The 23,128-nt window shown below is 38.2% G+C and overlaps 1 protein-coding gene across 6 annotated transcripts in view; it reads right to left on the reverse strand.

Moving 5' to 3' along the window:
* SRPK2 (SRSF protein kinase 2) overlaps positions 1-23,128 on the reverse strand; it is a 149,238-nt gene that overhangs the window by 46,330 nt on the left and 79,780 nt on the right. For all 6 annotated transcript variants that reach the window (XM_075024820.1, XM_075024819.1, XM_075024815.1 and 3 more), the window contains one exon: positions 4,411-4,562. In XM_075024820.1, coding sequence (XP_074880921.1) covers positions 4,411-4,562 — 152 coding nt within the window. The remainder of the gene's footprint in view (positions 1-4,410; positions 4,563-23,128) is intronic.

A 23,128-nucleotide genomic window follows, 5' to 3' on the forward strand; every position in this document is an offset into this window, starting at 1 on the left:
TGAAAACACTCACAATTTATGCAGCTTTTTGTACTCCCAGAGGGGTGTTAGTGAGCCTTCAGATATATAAAACAATGTCCAGAAGTAATTTTTTTTGCACTAAACAAAATATTTTCTTTTTTAACATGTTAACAGCATAACACTCAGTGATGAAGAATTTAAATACAGATAAACATGTTTCTAAGAATAGTTCAGGTAAACAAGTGCCTTGTAAGTCTGCCTCTGCAGATTACTTTTGGCGTACTTCTGCTTCAAAGGGTCCAAAGGGTCAAAAATAATCAAAAACTTGGGATAGTTTCTTCCCATCACAGACAGGAGAGAGAACACCCTACACAAGAAGTCAGTCAAAGACACTGAAGTCAAGTTAATAAACTGGGGGTTGGTAAGTTGTTTTAGTAAAATCTACATATTGCAAGAATAACAATACTATATACGTAAAAGCCACGTTATTTTGGTCCCTACAGCACTGTCATTAACTAATTATAGCAATACACCAGCATATGCTACAGATACCAATAGTGGTAGCATATTCTCTGAGTATATAGACTTCACAAGATACTGTCCTGGTTTCAGCCGGGATGGAGTTAACTGTCTTCCTAGTAGCTGGTACAGTGCTATGTTTTGAGTTCAGTATGTGAAGAATGTTGATAACACTGATGTTTTCAGTTGTTGCTCAGTAGTGTTTAGACTATAGTCAAGGATTTTCAGCTTCTCATGCCCAGCCAGGGCACCTGACCCAAACTGGCCAACGGTGTATTCCATACCATGTGACGTCCCATCTAGTTTAGGAACTGGGAAGGGGGGGGGAGGCAGTTTTTTTTTTTTTAGCCGCTCGGGGACTGGCTGGGTGTCGGTCGGCGGGTGGTGAGCAATTGCCCTGTGCATCATTTGTACATTTCAATCCTTTTATTACTTACTGTTGTCATTTTATTAGTGTTATCATTATCATTATTAGTTTCTTCTTTTCTGTTCTATTAAACCGTTCTTATCTCAACCCAGGAGTTTTACTTCTTTTCCTGATTTTCTCCCCCATCCCACTGGATGGGGGGGAAGTGAGTGAGCGGCTGCGTGGTGCTTAGTTGCTGGCTGGGGTTAAACCACGACAGATACTTTCTACTGTCCTAAGCCACAACAGGAGCAGTTTTGGAAATAATCGATTACAGTTCCTGTACATGTTACTCCCTGATTATTCATGCCAGCAACATAACCATTTACAGGTTGCGGACAACCAGGTAACAACATGCTTAGTTAAATGCATTTTAAAAACTTGTGTCATCCTATGATGAATGTAATTATTTAAGTTCTTCATGATACAGAAAATATTTCTATATAGTAGTAACAAGAAAGCATCTATGCAAAATTAACGGGTTGAGAATAATGATGTACTTTTGGAAAAACAATATTGGTCTTTGAAAATGTACAATGTGTAAGTGGCACTGCTGATAATGTAATAAAAACAAAAAAAAAATTGTTGTGCTATTCACTGCAGCACAAAGAAAAAAAAGTGTCTCTCACAGATAGCTAGCTAGCTACATGCACTCAAGAAAGAGGGTCAGAAAAATGAGATCATTATTCCTAAATGTCTCCTGAATGTATTGGTAATTGTAGCTGGCTAGTTCTATGCTTGTATAGGGAATTATTCCCTTTGTGAACTGGATGAATGGGAGACATCTCCAGGGGACAAAGCAGATGATCAGAGAAGCAAAGAATTCCAATTACATCCATGACACAACAGGCTCTTCAAAAAAGTCTCCAAGTGTTTCAAGGCTTTTCAGAAATTTAGAAAAACTAGCTTCAGTGTCTAAGTACCCCTTGAAAAAACACATAGTTGGACTTTTGATATTTCCATTCCTTAAAGATTTGAAAAGCATTTAATGTAAATTCAGTGACACCAACAGAAGTCATTTCACAGATTTAAACAGGCCCTGGAGGAAGCCCCTGGGGAAGAGAGGTTAGTCTGCTTTACACCTATGGCTGTCGTTGTCTCTTTCACATCAGGTGCTAATTCAAACTAATGCAATTTCCTGATTAAAAATACTATTATGACTACTTACTAACCACCATGTAATGTGGCTGTGAGCCCAGAATATAGTAAAATATCCTTAAAAAAAAAAAAAAAAAAGTAACAAAAATACCCTGGCAATGGGAAGTACAGTTAACAGGTGAAAAGTTGAACTCATTTAAAAAATTAATGATATACACCCTCATAAAAATTGTCTTCCTGTGAAACTTCAGATTGAGGTGGAGAATAGATGAAGTATGCTCTGTGCCTCACTCAAGAATCCTGGGAGATTGCCATTTTGCATATAAAATTAGGAAGAAGAGAGACAATCCAGTAATAAATGATAATTTCCAAATATTTATCTTCCACTCTGTAAATACAGGTAAGATTACCAAACCAGAAAAACATTCAAACTAATGAAAAACCTCTCAAAAAAAATGGAAATAATGTTTCTAAGAGCTATCCCTGGAATTCTTTCCCAAATAACTTATTCATTCCCCACACTGAATATAAAATAAACAAACAGAAAGTCTGTATGGCCCCAGATCATCCCAATCTGGCCATTCAGTTCAGATTCTTATGGTGACCTTCCCTTCACTTCAACTCCAGCAGACTAAAAGAAGGAAACGTACCAGTCTTACAGGAAATTATGGTCAGAAAATGGGCAAATCATCTACTGGAGCAACAAAAGCACTGTTCTCGCAGAAACAAATAATGATTATGACATCCAAATTAACCAAAGCTTGAACCATCTTTAATATACTTCCATCAATTCAGAACATCAAGACCAGAAGAATTCAGAAGAACCTTTAAGTTCCCTTTAATTTTTCAGGAAAGCTGCAAGTATTCTTAGTGTAACATGTAGTTCATTTTAAAAGCATACAAATCTCACTACTGACCTGCTATTGTCACAGAGACTCTAGTTAAACAGGTAACTCATAAGGAGGCTGGTAAACTTATTTTTCGACCATTTTTGTTTGTTTGTTTTGTGATCTAGCTTCTCCAGATGGTGACATTTTGCAAGAGATACTGGAACACAGACAACAATGGATTGTTTGAAATTAAATGCAGCCCTTCAGGGAAGAATTAAGTGGGGGCCCTGAAACACTTAATCTCAAGGAAATACAGATGTTTATAAGTAAACAGATGTTTAAACAACAAATCCTTACTCACTGATGGAAGATGTTACAGACACCAAAAGAGTTATCTTAAGGAACAAAAGTGCTGGAACAGAAATAATTTTTTAAAAAATACAAACATGCTTTAGCAATATGGTTTTCTTTTCCCTGTTGCAGACTTCAACATTTAGTTTGAGTTTACTGTTTGGTTTTCACTATTGGTATCTGTAAGCCACTTAAACGTTTGAAGTATCACATTAATAAAACTTCTTACACCAAAATGAAATAGTGACTTTCAATTGTTAAATATGAAAATACAAACCAACTTGTTCCAGGCTGGGAGAGGGGATTCTTAAAATAGCACATTTCCAGGCTTATTAAGAAGACATCATCATATTTGACACAGAAAGTGTTTCTTGACATGAGGAATGCAGAATATCAGACATAGTCAATGTATATACAGTGCTTTTTGGCTGTTCAAAAACATTAATCTGAAGTGATAAAACTTTGATGTTTCCTGAAGTATATATGTCCTTATATCCTTGAAATCTACTATGATAGATAACCCAAAGTTGAGAGACCTGTTGTTTATGATTTTTCATATAAGAACACTATACATTTTACCCTAATGGGAACAGACTTGCAACTGTAGCAGTGACATTAAAACAAACTTGAGTATTGACACTGTTATACTGCAGTCACATGTTTTTATGCATTTAACGCTACTTAAAAAATTAATATAAGCAACTACAAATATTAAGGAAATCAAGAGCTAAAATGAAGATGTAGAGAGCCTCAGACAATGCTGAGGGCTCTAAAAGACGACATGCAAAAAAGCAGCATGTAACTTCTTGGGCTGGTGCAGGTGAAAGAAGAACAGGAAAAAAAGTTCTAGATTAAAAACTAAATGTAGTTAATGTTGTTAAAGGCATCAAGGCATTTTAGAACCTTTCGGAGTGTCAGGGGTTGTTTATTTTGGTGTGGGTAGTTTTGTTTCTCCTACAACTAACATCAATCAAGAAAAGTTTCTTCTCCATTCTTATAACTAGGACATCAGGAAGAAAACAAGGATGCAATATTCATATTTTATTGCAAAATGTACAAATAAGCTAAGTGAAAAAGTAAAGCTGAAGACAGTTGTGCATCTGGACCTGTAATGAGCAGTTGTTCATAGTTCTTGTATAAGCAAATTCTGTAATTAAAGATCAGGTATTTAAAAACCTCCATAGAACCAGTGTTAAGACTTGCATGACAAAGTTTACCCTCATCGACACTGCTGAATGCACACACCTTTACAGTAATCTGCAGGATCCTCTTGCTCCTCATCATCAGACCCTAAAATCTCCTCCTCTGGCTCTGGCGGGGTGGGCTCTGGCAGGGGCGGAGGTGGGGGTGGGGGTGGAGGCGGAGGTGCAGAGGGAGCTTTCTGTTGAGGCTCTGGCCTGGAAATGAAAGAGAGAGCACACTTAGTAAAGAGCTTCCTCACAGGGGTAACCCAACCCTTCAGAGGGGAGGAAAAAATGCCTTGGGAAATGCCAATGAAGCTTGTCTCACTTATGTTCTCACTGTCATCTTTCATATCACCTGTGGGACCCTAGGGAGGCATGGACAGAGATGCACCCGACCAGACCAAAAGCAGGTCTCGAGTCAATCTGGACTTACTCGCCGGAACAGCTTGCAAAAGATACGTAAAGAATATAACCACATACAGACAAGCTTTTAGGATTCCTAATGAGCAAACGAGATGTTAGACCTATCTTCTTGAGCATGATTGAGAAGTATTTTTTAGAGAATATCAAGTTACTCAAAAGCTCCTGCCTGCTAGTTAAAGGAAGAAAGATCTCATTAATACACAGCAAGAAACAACCTTCTAGTGACACTGACCCAAACCAGATGACTTAATGCACTTCTCATCTGTAGCTGCTGCCAAGACTATGGAAAGCTGTATCAGTATACAGAATACTGAAAACAGCTATCAGGAAGTAAGAGAGAAAAATTAATCTTCCTAGGTAGCCTATGATGCACCCCCAGAACACACACAGCATGCTTTAATTGGGGGGGGTGGGGGGGGTGGGGGTGGTGGTGGTGGAACAAACAACCCAAAACAAAACAAAAATACACCCAAAATAATCAAAACCCAACACCACCAACCAAGAAATGTTTTTCTGACTGTCTTGCATCTCCAGTTTAGGAAAGAAAACAAACAAACAAACAAAAAAACCCAACAACAACAACAACACAACAACCCAGAAATAAGTTTTATATCATATTCAGAGAAAGGCTATACTTGGTATTTCTGAACACCTACAAATTACTCACATTTCAAAATTCTGAGTATTTTCAACACACATAAAAAATGAAATCCAGGGTTGAGGCACACCTGTTGGACAAATAATTAAGAAAACGTTCTCCAAACAGGTTGATGCTGTTATTATTTGTATTCGTACTTCGTACAAATTAAAAAAATATATATGTTTGCCAAATAACATACTTGCAAAATACATTTGCAAAGTAACTTAAAGCATTTGTGCCATCAAAAGCTGCTATAATTTGCATTTATATCTACTTCAAATGTAAGACATCTGAAAACCACCATATTAACAGCATTTTGGCATTCATACAATTAAGAAAACAGAAATCTGTAATTTACTAGTTTTTCAGCTCCTAAGATTTAGATTCGAATACTTCCTCGATCATGAGTAAAAACTGTATTTATGTTTATCCTACTCATATAGTCCTCCTCCTTATAATTCCCCCAACACTTTTTCTTTTTATACACTGCAGTTCTTCAATACAGACAGAGCATTTGGAGTCAAAGAGTACACAGTTGGTCAGAAATAAATTCCACTGGCAACATGCACTGCCTGCACAGCAGCTGCTATTATGCCTTTGCTTTAAACGACATCACTGGAAGTTGCATGCATACCAAATTTATCTGCCTGTTACTCCTTTCAGATAATAACATTCTTCTATTCGTTCAGTAAATGGTCAGATTTAAAAAGGAATAACGGTTTAAGCTATGATAAGAAACCTACCCAAATAAATACATTTATGTAATTTTTAACCACATAAAGCTTAGCACAGAATGGAAGAGAGAGAAGGGATCCATTTGTAGGATAAACATTAAATACATTTGCCTGTGCTCCTACTTACATAAATTATGCGTTTTGCCTTTATCTTTCCTCTTTTGTTCTCAACAGATGTCTCTATATTGTACACTGCGAGGAAAGTAAATTGATACAGCAAATGGAAGGTACAGCACATTCTCTGACCAGTTAATCTTACTACATGTTAGATTAATGGCCCTCCAACAGTCAGGTTTCCTGGTGTTGTTGCAAATATTCTGGTAAAGAAATCAAAATTTAATCACATAAAAGAGTTTGGTTTGATTAAGAAGTAGAAAATTGTGAAGCATAGGTATGGGAGTGTTAAGTTTGAAATGTAGTCATAGGAACTTAGGAACTTTAGAAAATGTACTATGTGTAACCATAAGAATTCAAGTATTGTCTAAAATCAGTTAACCACCGAAACTTTGACAAAGATTTGTTGATTTGTAGCGTTTTGTTTTAGGAAACGAAGGAAACCGTTATGGTCACCAGTTTGCTGCTTGGAAACCCCTTACCTGTCCCACCTCGATCTAATTATCAAGGATTCTAATCAGTAGAGTTAAGTGAGATTAACCAATGATTGTTTTAACATAAGAATATTAATAAGATGGTGTGACTGAAGGACCAATTATTAGAAAGGTTACATTTAAGAACAGACATAGTATGCATTTTTATGTAAACTAATATAGATGATGGTGAGAATCGTACTGCGCAGAATCACCTAAGAGAGGTCAAGAAGCGGACAAGTGAGGAAGACTACAGAAGACCACCAGAGACCTACACTTCACCAGCATGAAGAGACATTTACATATCCTAATGATTTATCGGAAAGTTAATGATTATGTATAACATTTTCCAGAAATTCAGTGAATATGTATAAAAGGTGTATAGTTACCCTGCACAGATAGACTAGACAGGTGCACACGATAGGTGGAGCGATCCCCTGTGTGCCCAGTGCTGCAATAAAGGAGTGCCTACTTCTTAACTTCTCATTGCTGTTAAGGAGTTTTATCCTGGATTTCAGTAACAGTGTCAGCAAGCTGAAGGCCCCCATGCCCACTCTGATGTTGGCAGAATGCTTTAATCAAACAAATCATAGTATAAGGATCTGCATTACAAACCTTGTAACCTCATCTGCTGGGCACAAGACCATTCTGGATACACAGATCAAAAATCACAGAATGGTTTAGACTGGAAGGGACCTTAAAGGTCATCGAGTTCCAACCCCCCTGCCATGGGCAGGGACACCTTCCACTAGACCAGGCTGCTCAAAGCCCCATCCAACCTGGCCTTGAACACTGCCAGGGATGGGGCATCCACAACCTCTCTGGGCAACCTCTGCCAGTGCCTCACCACTCTCACAGTGAAGAACTTCTTCCTTACATCTAACCTAAATCTACCCTCTTTCACTTTAAAGCCATTACCCCTTGTCCTATCACTACAGGCCCTTGTAAAAAGTCCCTCCCCATCTTTCCTGTAGGCCCCCCTTTAAGTACTGGAAGGCTGCTATAAGGTCTCCCTGGAGCCTTCTCTTCTCCAGGCTGAACAACCTCAACTCTCTCAGCCTGTCTTCATAGGGGAGGTGCTTCTGCCCTCTGATCATCTTCATGGCCCTCCTCTGGACTCACTCCAACAGGTCCATGTCCTTCTTGTGTTGGGCGCCTCAGAGCTGAACACAGTACTCCAGGTGGGGTCTCACCAGAGTGGAGTAGGGGGGAAGAATCATCTCCCTTGACCTGCTGGTTATGCTTCTTTTGATGCAGCCCAGGATATGGTTGGCTTTCTGGGCTGCAAAGGCACATCGCTGGGTCATGTTGAGCTTCTCGTCAACCAACAGCCCCAAGTCCTCCTCTGCAGGGCTGTTCTCAATCCACTGATTGCCCAGCCTGTATTTGTGCTTGGGATTGGCCCGACCCACGTGCAGGACCTTGCACTTGGCCTTGTTGAACTTCATGAGGTTCACATGGGCCCACCTTTCAAGCCTGTCAAGGTCCCTCTGGATGGCATCCCTTCCCCTCAGCGTGTTGACCGCACCACACAGCTTGGTGTTGTCAGCAAACTTGCTGAGCGTGCACTCAATCCCACTATGAACACTTAAAAACTAATAATGCTAATGATGAGCAAGAAAAATAAAGCATAGTAAAACAGCCTGCACTTCATCAATATATCTGAAAGCAGTGTGCCAGGTAACACAGACACATCTACCAGTGACTGGACTCCTTATTTTGGACGGTACCATCATTTTACTTTGTTCTGACCACAGGTTTCCGTGTTACTATTCTGGTCACGTAAGACAGTACAAATATAGCAAAACCTAGGGTAGGCTAGGGCAATACAAGGGTCATAGGTTCAAAAACCCACTGAAGTTTTATCTTAAAAGACAAAATTGGCACAACTACTTGCTGTATTTCTTTACATGATAAAGATAATACTTCAAAGAGAATTGAAAGCATTTCTGGCATTGAATTTCACACATTTTGTCACTCTTTTTGAAATAAACATCAAGGAAAACCAAGAATCTCCCTCCAAGAGAGTGAGGAAGTATACAACCCAAGATTTCAAAAAAGCCAGTATTTGAATTTATTCCCAGGGAAATAGATTAAGAAAACAGAGCTGCTTCTGAGTCTCTCTCAAGCTACTATACTTGATTTTGTTTTGAAAAGAGTTATTTTTTTCCTATCTCCAATCCTAGTTGTATTTGGTATTCAGGAGTATTTTCTTACTGTCCTTTGTGGACATCAGGAAGGAAGGAAAGATACTACTTTATTTCCTTCTGGAGTTATTTATAATTTTATCTGCAAATAACAAAACACTGATTTAAACTGAGGATGATCTTTGAGTTGTCCTTTTAGCTTTGCCTGCAGCTTCTGAAGCAATCAAATACTAGTACATGAAGAAGGGTGAAGGAAAGAAATGCTGCTGAGTTACATCAGTCTGACTGCTAATTCTGTGTTATTGGCTTATTTTGCCTTTTTTTGCTTCAGTTTAGGATTCTTAGCAAGGGATTCTTAGCATTGTTCTTTGGTTTTGTTCACTTTTACATTTCTGGGACATACATAAAGATCAAGTCTTCAACACTTGACTTGGCGGCTTAAATTCTGCCTAGAACTTGAATAACTCATCCTGGCATCACCAATGCTTGCTCTTCTGCCAATACACAATTTCAGTGTTAGGTAGGACATCAGTCAATGAGAGAACTCCAGTTTTTCTATTTCTTAGTAGTCCTTTTATTGAATTGGAAAGGTAAGCTATGATGAATGTTTCAACAATACCTTCCTCTGCAATGTATGGCATGAATATATACTTTATTCAACTTATATTTCATTTTTCCAGTATAGAGTTTGTTAAAATGTGAATTATTTTTTCTTCAAAGTGGACTTTAAAACAGCTTTGGCATTAAAAATCTATCCATTAAGAAAACTGTGAGTAATAAATATGTATGCTAACCTCCATTTCCTTTTCAGAAACATAATTGACAAAAACTATCACAACATAACAAGCTATTCAACAGCTGCATTATATCAAGTTGTTACTCTTATTTCCTAAAATGTTGTATGTAGTGACATGCATTAGGTAACACATGCATGCAGAGGCATACAGTAAACCTCTTTTTCTTCTTTCTGAAGTAATCACTTCGTACTCTGTGGTCTACCACTACTATGTTATTCATCACCATCCAAGCATGAACACTTAATTAATAGAGGAAGATGACACACCACTTCTAGACTGACATTATTCTGTCAGTAGGTATGCAGAGAACTGACCATCTCCACAGGCTACAATGACAAACCTTGTAATTGTATTGAAAGAAGCATTACAAACAATTAACAAACACTAGCCAGGATGTTTTAATTACTCTCTCTTAAATGGACAAAAATAAATTTACAGCAGAGTTCAGTCAAAATACAATGACATCCTATTTTTAACCTGCTCTTAGAGGGAATACTTTAGCAAAAGACAAAAGAAAAGCTGAAGCATCTCTCCTCTACAGTGAACCTGAAGCAAAGTATGCCAAAATGCTGTATGGAGTCTTACAGAAAATGAACTGCCCACTTTTAAGAAATGTAAAATTACTGACAAATTTACTGTTCTCCATCATAGACATGTTGCTCCACATTCCAGCTGGGGAACAGCCAACAGTAAAAGCAATCTCCGTAACATTAAAACCTGAAAATGCTTGGAAAATTATACCATGAGAAATTCAGCAAGAACCGTTTAGGTTTTTTGTTGTTGATGTTGTGGGGTTGTTTCCTATTCTTCTGTTCTGGAAAGGGTAAAACAAGACCAGCGAGGGTGATTAAAAACACAAAATGCCTTCCATATGGGAAGCATCTGAACATACCAGAACTCTTCAGCCAGGAAAACAGACAGCGGAGATGTATAAAATCTTGAGAGGCACAGAGAAAGAGAATAGGAAATGACTGTTCACTGCCTCTCCCCACACAAATTGAGCCAAGTTGACAAAAAATCTAAAGAAAAAGAAATTACTCATGCAACATGACGTTAAAAGCTAAACCCACCTTTTTTCCTCAGATATCATGGATAGGAGAAATTATCTAAGTTCAAACAGGGCTCAGAAAAACTCATGGAAGGAAAATCAACTGATAGAAAATACGAAACTGCCTTTGACTCATGAAGCCCATCAGCCTGAGATCGGTGGAGTTGGGAAAGTACTCAGCACATCAGGGTGCAACCCAGTGCTCTTCCCCAGGCAACTGCTCCTGGCCAGAGGAAACACAGATGCACTGTGGGTCTGACCTCATGCAGTCACTTCATCGTCAGACATTCCTTCCTTTTCCTCAACAAATTAATGACTCCCATTACTAAAAACCAAAACCCTCATAGACAAAAAAGTGGGTTTACTGTTATTATCAAGTAATGGACAATAATGCATTGCAAGCAAGACTGCTATACAACAAGATTACTCGAAGAAATCTTCATGCTGTTTTCCATGGGGAACAGGCATATAACAGGAGTCCTTGTCCTCTATGAACACTGTACTGTAGGCGTGGTGAACTACTGAATTTATTAACTTAAAGACTACTTTTAGGTAAACAGAACTTTACCTTGGATGCGGCTAAAACCTGCACTCGATTCTCCTACTTTTAGGAGAGCATTGTCTCAGAAGGAAAACAGAGCAAATCAAATGAAAAAAAATTTGGGAGGGAGGCAGAAATTGGTGTGGTTAAGCTAAGAACTGCCTCAATCTGAGGGGAAAACAAAATTCTCCTTAAGATTTTCAGATTAACACACCCACAGAAATTTTTTGCTAATAGAAAACGCAATTAAAAGGAAGTTGAATGACTCCATATATTTAATAAAATGAAATTCTGGATAAACTGTATTCTAACAATGTTACAAACCTCCTGACATGTTCAGAAAGGCTCTTTGGGGAAATTTCAAATTGTAGAGAAAGAAAAAAAAGGAGGCAGGGGGAGGGTAAACATCAGAAGAAGTGTGCTGTAAACCTCCTAAGAGATGTGAGCTTTAAGAAATCTATGAGTAGGTGTGGGTCCATCTGGAATGAGCTCCAGCTATGCTCCCCTCCAGTTTCAGAAGGCAAAATCTTTCATGCTCCCAGGCAAGGCTCTCAGGTGCTGTAGAGCTGAAATCTCTTACAGCTGTTATTAATTGCTTAAGGACTCAGTTATTTGGATCTCTTTCTCATTTGCTCAAATGGTGTCTGCTTTAGTAGTGGAACTCTTGCTTGTTCTTTTTCCCAAATGCAGATTTAGCTTAATCAGATAGGTACCTTCTAACAGTGAGCTCTTTGAACCGAAGGCAGCCTTAAATGAAGGCTTTCTAAATAAATCCACACACATACAACAAGCAACAAAAACACAAGAAAGATCAAAACAACCCTGAAGTTCCTGCTCAAGGAACAAAATGATATTGCATATTTCATGTAAGACTTTAAATTGGTTATAATTCCAAATAATTTTACATTTTAATAGTTATGATAAATTGTTTGTAATTTAATATTATAATTATTTTTAATTATGCCAGAGGTCATCTTACTGTTTTTAGAAACAAAGTCTGTAAATCCAGAAGGAAACAGAGCATAAGGAGACATGTTTTTAACTAACTCCAAAAAATTGTTAATGTGAAATTCCAGAGACAGCTTTGCTCTACATCAAAAGCGCTATTTGTGTTCTTATACTAGTGCAAAACTATACTACAATTTCCAATTCTAGAAAATCCATGCATAAAAAGAGAGACTGCTGGCATGTCACAAGCATGACACAGTTTCTACATCTGGTCATTATCAAACAAAATTATCATTCCTCCTGGTACTGCTAGCATTCCTTCGAAAAATACCATCATACTGTCAAACATCAATCAAAGCACCAGTGGAAAACCCTCCTGGAACAGAGCAGGCTGAGACACAGTAACTTCTGTAACCCAAAACAAACAATAAGACAGAGAATGCATTTTTCATTGCCATCTTGCTTACTAGCCTTTTGGAGGCAACCTTGGGTTTCAATGTATACCCAAAGTTAAGGTAAAATGCCAAGGAACTCTGCCTTCTTCCATTCAAAATAACAGGTACTACAAATAAATACCATTTCAAGTAGCTAGTACTGCAGTCTTATCATGCCACCACCCCAGCCTAGCAGCTGAGTGCTGGTGCAAAGAGAGATCCTTCTTGTTTTCCACTCCTCACCATAGAGCCTCTCCCTTGCCTCAGTGCTGAATCTAGTGATTACACAGCCACGATGGTTAACGAACCCATGAACTGGGCTCCCTCCTCTGCAGCCACGTCGGAGGCAAGGCGAGCAGGAGGAGCACCTCGCCAAGGGTAGAGCTGAGGGGAACCAGCAGCAGCCTACCATTATATCAAATCACGCTAACATTAAACAGTAAGGTCTGCCAGGTTTGTAGACATTACAGGAGGTAGCTCTTTGGGGCCATCTCTGACACAGAGTTACACCAAGTTCCCAGAAGTAATTGATTTCAAGCTCTGCAAGTCAGTCCCAAAGGAAATTTTGTTCTCAAACACATGCAGTTCTGTTAAAATGTTCTTAAGACGGCAAAGCAGAAGCCAAATCTACCCAGGAAGCCTCAATCTTAACTGAACTTGCCAAGGTATTATGTTTTCTTCCTCAAATACTGTTTTTCTTGCGCAGTTCTACTTTCTAGACCAGTCATCCATTACAGACTTGCAGAGGAAAAGTCAACAGTTAAAAAAGAAAACACAGACCCAGCTGGTGACACAGAAAGAAAATACCTAGAGGTACTCTCAGCAGCTTGCACTTTACCCATATTATTAGTCACCTGTAAAGTGTTGTAAAGGCTGAGAAAGTTATTAAAAAAAATAAAAATGCACAAATTCCTAAAAGTCAAAGAGGAGAACCACAGCTGTCATAACTCTGTGGAATATGTACTGATCAATGGAGAATACAGAGTTTCTTATATGTGCATCCTAACATGCCAAAATGAAGTCTCTACCTGAAGTAAGTCACATAAGGAATATCACTTCAATGCAATGATAAAAACCTAGTTAAAAAACAAACCAGTCTCATAAACCACATATGAAGCTTCACCTTCTCCAAATCCTCTTGGAACAAGAGTCCTTTCTCACACTGCACAGCTCCTTCCTCCATCTCCCTGCATATGCACCTCCACTTCTGAACAATCAGGAGACCTGACAGGAAACACTGGCACGTGGTAACGGAAGTAGCCACTATTTGCCTTGACTTCTTTTTCCTCTTACTATGGTTAAGCTGTGTGACTGATTACTTTTAACAGAATGACTCACAAGTATATAAATGGAAATTAATTTTTTACTTTCTTTTTGGCATGTTACGTTGTAGTATTAATTTCTGACTTTCTCTTTGGCATGTTAAAGTATAGTGTTTCTAGTCTTTCTATTAAGATAATCAGAAAACATGCTTTGTTGCTTCAGTATCTTACAGTTGCCACTAGCAACAAATTTGCAAATTTTGAAGGGGAGGGGGAAGAAGTACGCTCTGCTCTCCAACAGCCCTAGCCACCCCTGGAAAAGTTAGTAGATTTAACTTAATTTGGGATCAAAACTCCTTAAGTCAACAACCCTTTGAAGTCAAAGATGGACTCAAATACAAATTCATAACTAAATTATGAAACATGGGATTTAGTCTTTGCTTATCAGTACAAGCCAACAACTTCCTTAAAGTTAATATAAACATACATATACTACAAGGAAGTATATATTCCATTCATACGTGTTAGAAACCATAGGAAGACAACTGTGAAAATCTTAAGCAAAATGAGGAGTAAATCAACAAATGCAGTGTTTCACACCCCTTTTTACCTATTTAACAGCCTAGTAGAAAAGATTTCATAGGAACAGTGAAATTCTAACCCTTCACTTAGTATCAAACGCAGTCAGCAGCAGAGTACCTCTTGCTCCCAAACTTCCAAATGCTAGTAACATCTCCTCCAGGTAACTTTACAAGAATTTTAACAAATCCCTTCACAATTCCTACTAGCATTTTATGAAGGTACCTATGCTTGCACTGCAGTATTAGTAAATAACAAAAACAAGCTAAACCAGAGCAATTTAGAACTTTTTACCTTAAATATTAGACATAAGTTGCAAATATGCCTATCATTCAAAAACTTTTTGCCAGTGTTCAGAAGTTACTAATTTCTTCTATTTGGGGTATATATGGCCGTAAGTACAATATATGAAATGCCTGCTTTGAGTTTCTCTCTATATATTGCTTGTTCATGTTAATTTAAGCATCCATTTTCATAACAGAAATATGTAAAAGCAGCAAAGAGACTGCAAAGTCCAGCAGCAGACAAAAGCAAGAAAATGGCAAAATTACAGACTCGTTTTTCACAAAAACTCATTCTCACCCAAATACAGATAAATAATGAGCAGCTGGTTTTAAATATGCCATATTTTAAAATATGTCCTCAAATACTTTGAGGACTGCACCTATACCTGGAGGCAAACAAAATTTGAGCACCCATTCTTCTATATCTAGTATTATCATCAGCAAGAACATATTTCTGAAACCTGGACACTGACCATGGCTAAGCCAGGACCAAGAAATGAGCTGCCAGTAAGCACAAACATGGCACATTTTTGCTGGTCTGCTTAGATCTGCACAGTGGCTTTGCTGAGCTTTCCTGCTTCTGGGAGACAGTTTTTGGAGCAGCAGTTTCCTAGAGATGAAAAGAAAAGGAATCAAGAACATGGTCACTCTTTAGCTCTGAATTACAGTCCAGAAGAGACTGGCTTTTCATCTCCAGTATGAGGACTTTCACATGGTAATAAGACTGACTCAATGAGGCCTTCTTCATTTTCTTCTCAGGTAATACACTATGCAATTCATGACCCTTGATCCTTCTGTCTTCTTGTCTTCATAGAAGCGGTAGCAATTATTACTGTTCAGACACATGGAAACACTTTTTGTTTGGATAACTGTTTGATAAATTGATCTAGAAGAAAACATTAACTTCAGTTCCTGAGGAAAAAAAAAGTATCTTTCTTAAAGTGCCTAGACCTGAATATTTTTTTCGCTTTACTCTGCATACTCTTTAATGCAAAATTTACAGCTGATCTCTTGCCCAACCACCTTACGGTACATGGCATCTTTTACTTATTTTATGCAAATTTCACAACATAGGTTTCCAAAAGCCACTGCATTCAGTGTCCTCTCCTGTCACATGTTACCTCAGTGCAGAGGTCATTATTCCTCAGTCCGTAAGATTCCTCCATGTGCCTTGTTGCCTATTCAACATTCCCAAGCAAATGCCTTTCAATCCCTTATTCCCATCAACCATTTGTCTTGTGGGTTGTAAAGCCCATTTTAGAGCTCTCTTTTTTTTTTTTTGAAGCTTGCAAGTGAAAGTCCTTTGATTTGACTGGATCTTCAACAAACAGCAGCCACTTCAGGAGAGTTAGCGAACACACTTCAGTATTTTAGAGTCCTGTCCAGCTGGTTCGGCTGGCGGGATGAGGCAGTTTTGGATAACAAATACTGTTACAATTCCTGATGAGGTTTTCAGAATCTCTTTTGTGTCAGCAAGTCTGAGAATAAGGGTTATCAGACCATCTGACTCATCCCAGCCTTGGCATGCTTTACCTCACAGCATGGATGCTGGATGACTCACTTACTGGAATATTCCTATTTCTAACAGCAAGAGTCTCATCCATGGTGGAAAAAGCACTCAAGGAATCCCAGCTGTCATGGTATCCCAGATGAACGTTCCTGCTTGTAGAGAAGATGAAACTGCAAAGATGCATCTGCCTCCTAGAGTGAGATCTTTCCACATCCTACGCCTTGATACCAGAACGCTGTGACTGAAGTTTCCCCTACCAGGTAAGTAAACTGTACGCCTCAGGAAAGGAAGCTCCCCTTGTAAAGATAAATTCTGAACCCAGTTTACAACAGGAAGTGGATAGCAACTATTACTACTGGGAGGCTATCACCTCCAGTTCACCTCTTACCCATGAGTAACCCCATCTCAGGGTTTCTCAGGGAAGGAAAATGGTGTCTGCACCTGACCACTACACACAGAGCTGTTTGCAATTCCAGGTTTCAAAAGTCAAATGCCCAGGATAATTGGCATGGCACAGTAAACATCAGAAACACTCTGGTGCTAAGGCCTAATGACAGTAAAGGACGGTGATATCATGACTTCAAACCCATGACATACTACAAGCAGAAACTGAGGTCCAAGGAACACTAACTTTACTGCTGCTCAAAATGGGAACGTTAAGGTGTTATGGTGGTGGCAAAGCTTCTGATCTGACTGGTGCTAAAACTAAGACACACTACGTATGTTTGCAATGTATTGCCTTGACTTCACTAAGCTGAGTCAGTGCCAAAGCCAGCTAAACTCTACTCTAACATTAGCTCAGTTATCTGACAAGCCTCAGAGAAGTCTTCAAGAAGCTACGTAGACTATCAGCAATAATGGATGGAAAAGAGCTGAAGGAAACTCAGAGCTGAACCACCGTGTTTCAAGAGACAAAGTTAAGAGGAACTAAAAGCCTACCAGGCTCATCTCACCTTATGTAACTATAGTTACTGCAGAGGCAAAGTTGTTTTTCTACTCAGTGAAAATATGTACATGGAGTCAGTGCCACTGCACACACAGGCTATCGCTTAGAGCTTTGATTTGCTAAACCTCTGAAAAAATGATAGCTGAAACACATGCTGATTGCAGGATGGGATGGAGACATTCCACTATAAAGTGAGACATCTTTAAATCATCAGCATGACAAGGCAGCCAAGCCTTGGACAGCTGTAAAATGCCTTTGAGCTTAATCCTGATTGATAGTGTGGGTGCCAGACATAGGGAAGAGGCTAATATTCCTCTGTGAACATTTTATCTACTTGGATTTCTACAAGAGTCCCAGTTAGGATAAATCAGTTCCCCTTAGACATTTGATGAATTCCTGCTAGGCAACACCAGATACAGACTAACTGTATAGTGCTAGGGTTGGTAAAGAGAGATGATGATTCATTGAGATGAACAGAGCCCTTCACACTTCTGAAGAATACTGCTCCCATCTCGCTTCATCTTCTCAGAAGGTTCTGACTTCTCAGAAGATCCTACTTCACCGAGGTGGAGAAAGTACTTTGCAGTGTCAGACACAGAGAAATGCAGAGAGATAAGCAAAGCTTCACCCTAGTCCCATCAAAGATAAAAGAGAAACTACAGGCTTTAGAAATCCTTTCCCTTAGTGACTCCCAGTACCCAAAAGAAAACATAGCATTTCTAGAAAGCTCCCTTGCACCTTTAAATCATGCCTTCCTCACTCCTAACTTTTTCACTAATAAAAAAGGAAAATAACTACCTGAAGATCTCATCAATGTAGATTTAATTCTCCAGAAATATGACTTCTAGGGGAAGTATAAGAAGCAGCCTTTTTTTGTTTATCTTAAACACAACCTTCACTTCCTTCACCTCACCATGCATCACCTGATGTCCCAGTCTATCCCTACCCACAATCTTCACAAGCACATGGAAGACAGTTTGTAAAACAATGTCCATAATTCTTCCAATTTCATCTGAATTCCCCTTAGGTACAACCATTTCTTGAAGAAATAACGATGACACCTAATAACACAAATGGCAAGCAAAAATATACAGGGAGAAGCAATTGAGCAGAACTACTGGACAGTCTTCAGCAAGTAAGGGGCATGAGGGTCCTGGCTTCCTCACCATTCTCAGTGACAGAGAGCGGGAAAATAAAAATAGAGAAGTCAGTGTCAGAGCTCTCCCCTTCCCTGTGATCATGCAAAAAAGTAGAAAAAGGTATACTAAGTACCACTGAAAGATAACAGAGGGTTGAAAGAACAAGCAAGCAAGGATGATCTTTTGAAAACCTAGAGAAAATAAAGAAAATCAGAGGGATAAAATTGCCATTAAAAAAAAATTTCTGGAAGTCCTCAAAGACCTTTAGAAAATGATTTTAAGAGTTCAGAAGGTGAAAACTAGACTGAAAAGGCTAGGAGACTAAGCCAAAACTCAGTCTATTTTGTCTCTGTTTTGCCCCAGTACAAAACTTCCTTTGTCATCAGCACAGAAGACTCCTTGCTATTTCCATGCAAATATAGCAGTAATAATTGTGTATATATTAAACAGTGCTGTTCTGTAATGTTAGATAAAAATAAAAATTAATTTTCTATTGCAAACAGCAAACAATAGGTTTCAATTTCCACTGTTATACAGATCTACTTTTTCAATGTATTTATAAAAAATGTTAAATATTTTTGTGCCTTGAAATACATTTCCTATCTAAAAATGTAGGTCTGCATCTCTTCCCTTGCATAAAAATACCAACCACAGCACAGCATCAGCCTTTCTCCCAGTGCCTCTGTGTTGCCATGGAAACTGGCCCTGATTCCTACTGCCAATATAGGTTCCATGTAAGCAGGAAAAGACCTTAAGTAATATTTATATAATATGCAACAGAGAACATATATACAACATTTATGATTTCATTGAAGGCCTGCAGACTGGCTGAAGTGGCTTACAGAATTCTCAGACTGTTTCCATCAGACATTCAAAGTATATTTATATTACTAGCCTCAAAATCATAGCATAGGAAACACAGACATATGTGGAATTCAGCATATTCTTTTCCCCTTGTTGTTTTCAATCAAAAAGACAGACAAGCTCCATACTTCGTAAGTAAATAAAATCATGCGCTCCTGAATTGTACTGTGAAAAAACTTGAATTTAATTTATTCTTTTAAGAGTGAGACAACCCCTTTGCCTTATTCTCAAAAAGCCATGATAGAGGACTATAAAGGCTTTTTTGTAACAGATTTTGAAACAAAGGCAAGCCAACCTAACTTCAGCATTCCCGTTCTTTTAAAAGGATGGCATGTCTGCTTTCTCTTCCCCCCTGCCCTCTTCAAACGAACTTCCTGTAAAAAATACTGCTGTAAAAAGACTGCCCCACAATTCTGGTGGTTTTGGTTGTTGGGGTTTTTTGTGAATACAAGCTGTGTACGCCTGCACAGTTAGCCTTCACGGAATTGCAGAAGGGTTGAGGTTGGAAGGGACCTCTGGAGGTCATCTGGTCCAACCTCCTCACTGCGCCAGCAGGGCCAGTTAGAGCCAGTTGCCCAGGACCGTGTCCACATGGCTTATTCTGAGTATCTTCAAGAATGGAGACTCCACCAGCTCTCTAGGCAAACAACCCATGCCAGTGCTCAGCTTTCAACACCAGACATGAGATCAGGAGACACATTCGAACTTCTAAAGGGCCAACAACCCACTGGTTAATGCCTCCAAAATGTTTTCAGTACAAAAACAACTTTATTAGACAGCTTACTGTAAAATGACAGAATGGAAAATACCTTTTGAATCTACTTAAAGGGTTGGTCAATGCTGCAGAGACTCTTACACATAGAAGAAAAAAAATGAAGTCTAATTTCCCTCACCTCTGTTAAGACTTTCTCAGAACACTCTTTCAAAGGTAACATGTTTTGAAAAGAACTACTGGTTTTAAGGGTTTTTTTTGGTCTGGAAGAATTTCTGACTAGAAATATGAGAGCGGGAGAACACAGACACACACACACACTCTCTCTACATGTAAACAGCCTGAGAAAGACTCTCAAAGCCAGGTTCAAATCCCTGATCTCCATGATCTGAGACATAATTTTTACTTCAAGTATCTGTAGTTGTTTCCTATGCCATAATCCAATAACCAAGATGTATTACTAAAGTATTACTCTCTTTCTCACCTATACAGACTTTCTTCCAATGTTTTAAGTTGCAAACATTAACTAGAATGAATTATCTTTCTTGAGACAGAAATCCCATGGAAAAGGAGCAGACCCAAGAACTCGAGTGCAATGATATTAGAAGGGCTCTTCTGGGACAGATCAGAGATCCACACAGGCCAGTATCCTATATTTAGAAAAACAGCCATGTGCAGATGTACAAGGAAACCCATAAGAGCAAGCTAAGCACACAGGGATCCTTCCTCCCCCAAGGGGTCCCCTGTCTCCAACAAATGGCAGTTCAGAGGCTACCAGATGGGATTCCTGTGTATTTAGTAACTCCCACCTGATATTTATTCCACAGATCTATCCAGCTCCCCCTTGAGCATATGGAAACTTCCAACATCCACATACTATGGCATGAAATTCCAGAATATACTGACACCTTTTCCAAAGGATCATCCTCTTGTGTTTGTTCTGCATCTGCCATCTCGTCGCTTCAACTGACATCCTTTGATTCTTGTACTGAAGTGCCTGCGAACAGTCATTCTGCAGTCACCCTCTCCCTGGCATACAATTTAATAGACATCTACTGTATCCCCCTCTGCCATCTGTTTTTCAGTCTTGAAGAGTCCTACTCAATTTTGTCTTTCCTCACAGGAAAGCGGCTCAATAATTCAAGATCTTCCCCTTCACTCTTCCCCAAACCCTGTCATGCTGTACCCTTTGTACCTCATATTCCATAGATCACACGTGATGGGGCTTATATTTTGGCATAATGATATTTTCTGCTGTGTCGTCCCCTTCTTTGTTCCTAATCATGTATTTGCCTTTTTTAATCACTACTGAACACAAAGCTGATGCTTTTATGAAACACTTATTTCAATGGTAGTTCCCTAAATAATGATTCTCACCTCAGAATCCATTATTTTATATGAAAAGTTATGATTATTTTTCAATGTGTATCACTAACATTTATCTAGGCCGAATCTCATTTGCCGTTTTGACATCCAAAATGCTGGTATGAATATAGTGAACTAGGCTTGATGTAGATTTTTGACCAAGAACCAGCAAGATAAAAAGGAAAAAAAATGCATACACTTCCACCAGATAATATAACCAAAATAAGCTTCTTTGTATCTTCTGGAAAACAAAGAACTAGTTTTGATTGCAGGTTTTTTCTTGTTTTTTTACATCCTAGGTCTATGACTAGCTCATGTAACTGCAACTCCCCAGAACTGCCTAATTATTTTCTAATGAGAGTGTGATTATGGTATGAGTTATTACATCTTTGAATAGAAGTAGATTAATCAGTAGCTCTAAAAGGAAATGACATTTCCTTTTAAAATATCATTTTACATAAAAATAATTATCTATCTCATGAAATTTAAGTAAATGAGATTTTAGAATTGTAAAGAGACCTGAAATTAAAAATATTTACCGAAGTCATACACAAAGACTCTTGCTCTGCTTTAGTTAACATCAGACAGCCTCATAAAACATATACTTTGCAAAATAATGCAGAGAAGACATGTTCTTTAAGATAATTTTATCTTTGGCTCAAAGATACTACCCAGGTGTCATCTCTCGAAAAGAACATACACAATTTATCAATACAATCTGTGACCTTAGAAGTTACCACATCCATAAAAATTCAAGTTTAAAGTAGTAGTAATTGTCATTGACAGGAAGTATCAACATGAAAATACTAGACACTACAGACTAAACTAAAAGACAAGAATACTGTTCATCACTACAATTCTGAAGCCATATGCCAAGATGATAAAATGTACCTACCTAATTTAGAAAGGTGAGGAGACTATTAGAAACCTAGTTGACTTCAACTCCCTCTACAACAGCAGAAAAAAAAAGGGCAATTTACACATTAGGTAAGTAGTAAAAACAGGTATTTAATTTCAAATGAATGATGAGTGCTACTTTAATAAAGTTTGCTCATTTATTAATATAATTCTGCTTTTTATCAGTAGCGGAGAATATTGCAATTGAGAGATGGGGCTATTTAAATTTCAGTAATAACTAAATGTTTACACTCCCAGAACATGAATAAAATGAACTGAACATGTTACAAAATTAAGTCCTGATCAGAAAAACAATGCTTCTCTGGAAAGAGCTGCACTAAAAATATCGTAGTGACAATAGGTAAAGGTAAATGAGAATAATTATAAAATCAATCGCAGGGGCTTCATTGTTATCTATTTGCAAAAGCCTAGAATCAGCTCAGCCAGTACCGACCAGACAGCTCCGAGCTTAAAGCAGATTTTGTCCAAGCAGTCTAGAGAAGATAGTAGTTGCTTCAGGCAATTTATAAATTGGTAGAAATCTTCCATATGTTTGTAGCAGGACAATATATTGAAACGTTTATTAAATTTTATAGTGTAGTACATTTCATTTCATTATGATGATTACATAGGAGACCTAGCCTTTGTAATGTTATTTATTTATTATATTTCAACTGTTAAGAATATATTCAAATAAAGACCCTACAAAATAGGAGCAGGCTGCAACTTAATCCAGTAACATTAATAAAAACCATTTTCCCGTCAGCTATTTCTATACAGACAAATTGCTATTCTCAGAGATGCCTGTTATTTACCTATGTCTGTCATTAAATAAAAAGTAGAATATCTTTATGAATCATTAAGATCTATAAAAATGAATAATAAAATAATTCTAGTTTGAAAGCAGCTGCTCATTTGAGCA

The sequence above is a fragment of the Buteo buteo genome, chromosome 4 (assembly GCF_964188355.1).
Source record: "Buteo buteo chromosome 4, bButBut1.hap1.1, whole genome shotgun sequence".
NCBI lineage: Eukaryota > Metazoa > Chordata > Aves > Accipitriformes > Accipitridae > Buteo > Buteo buteo.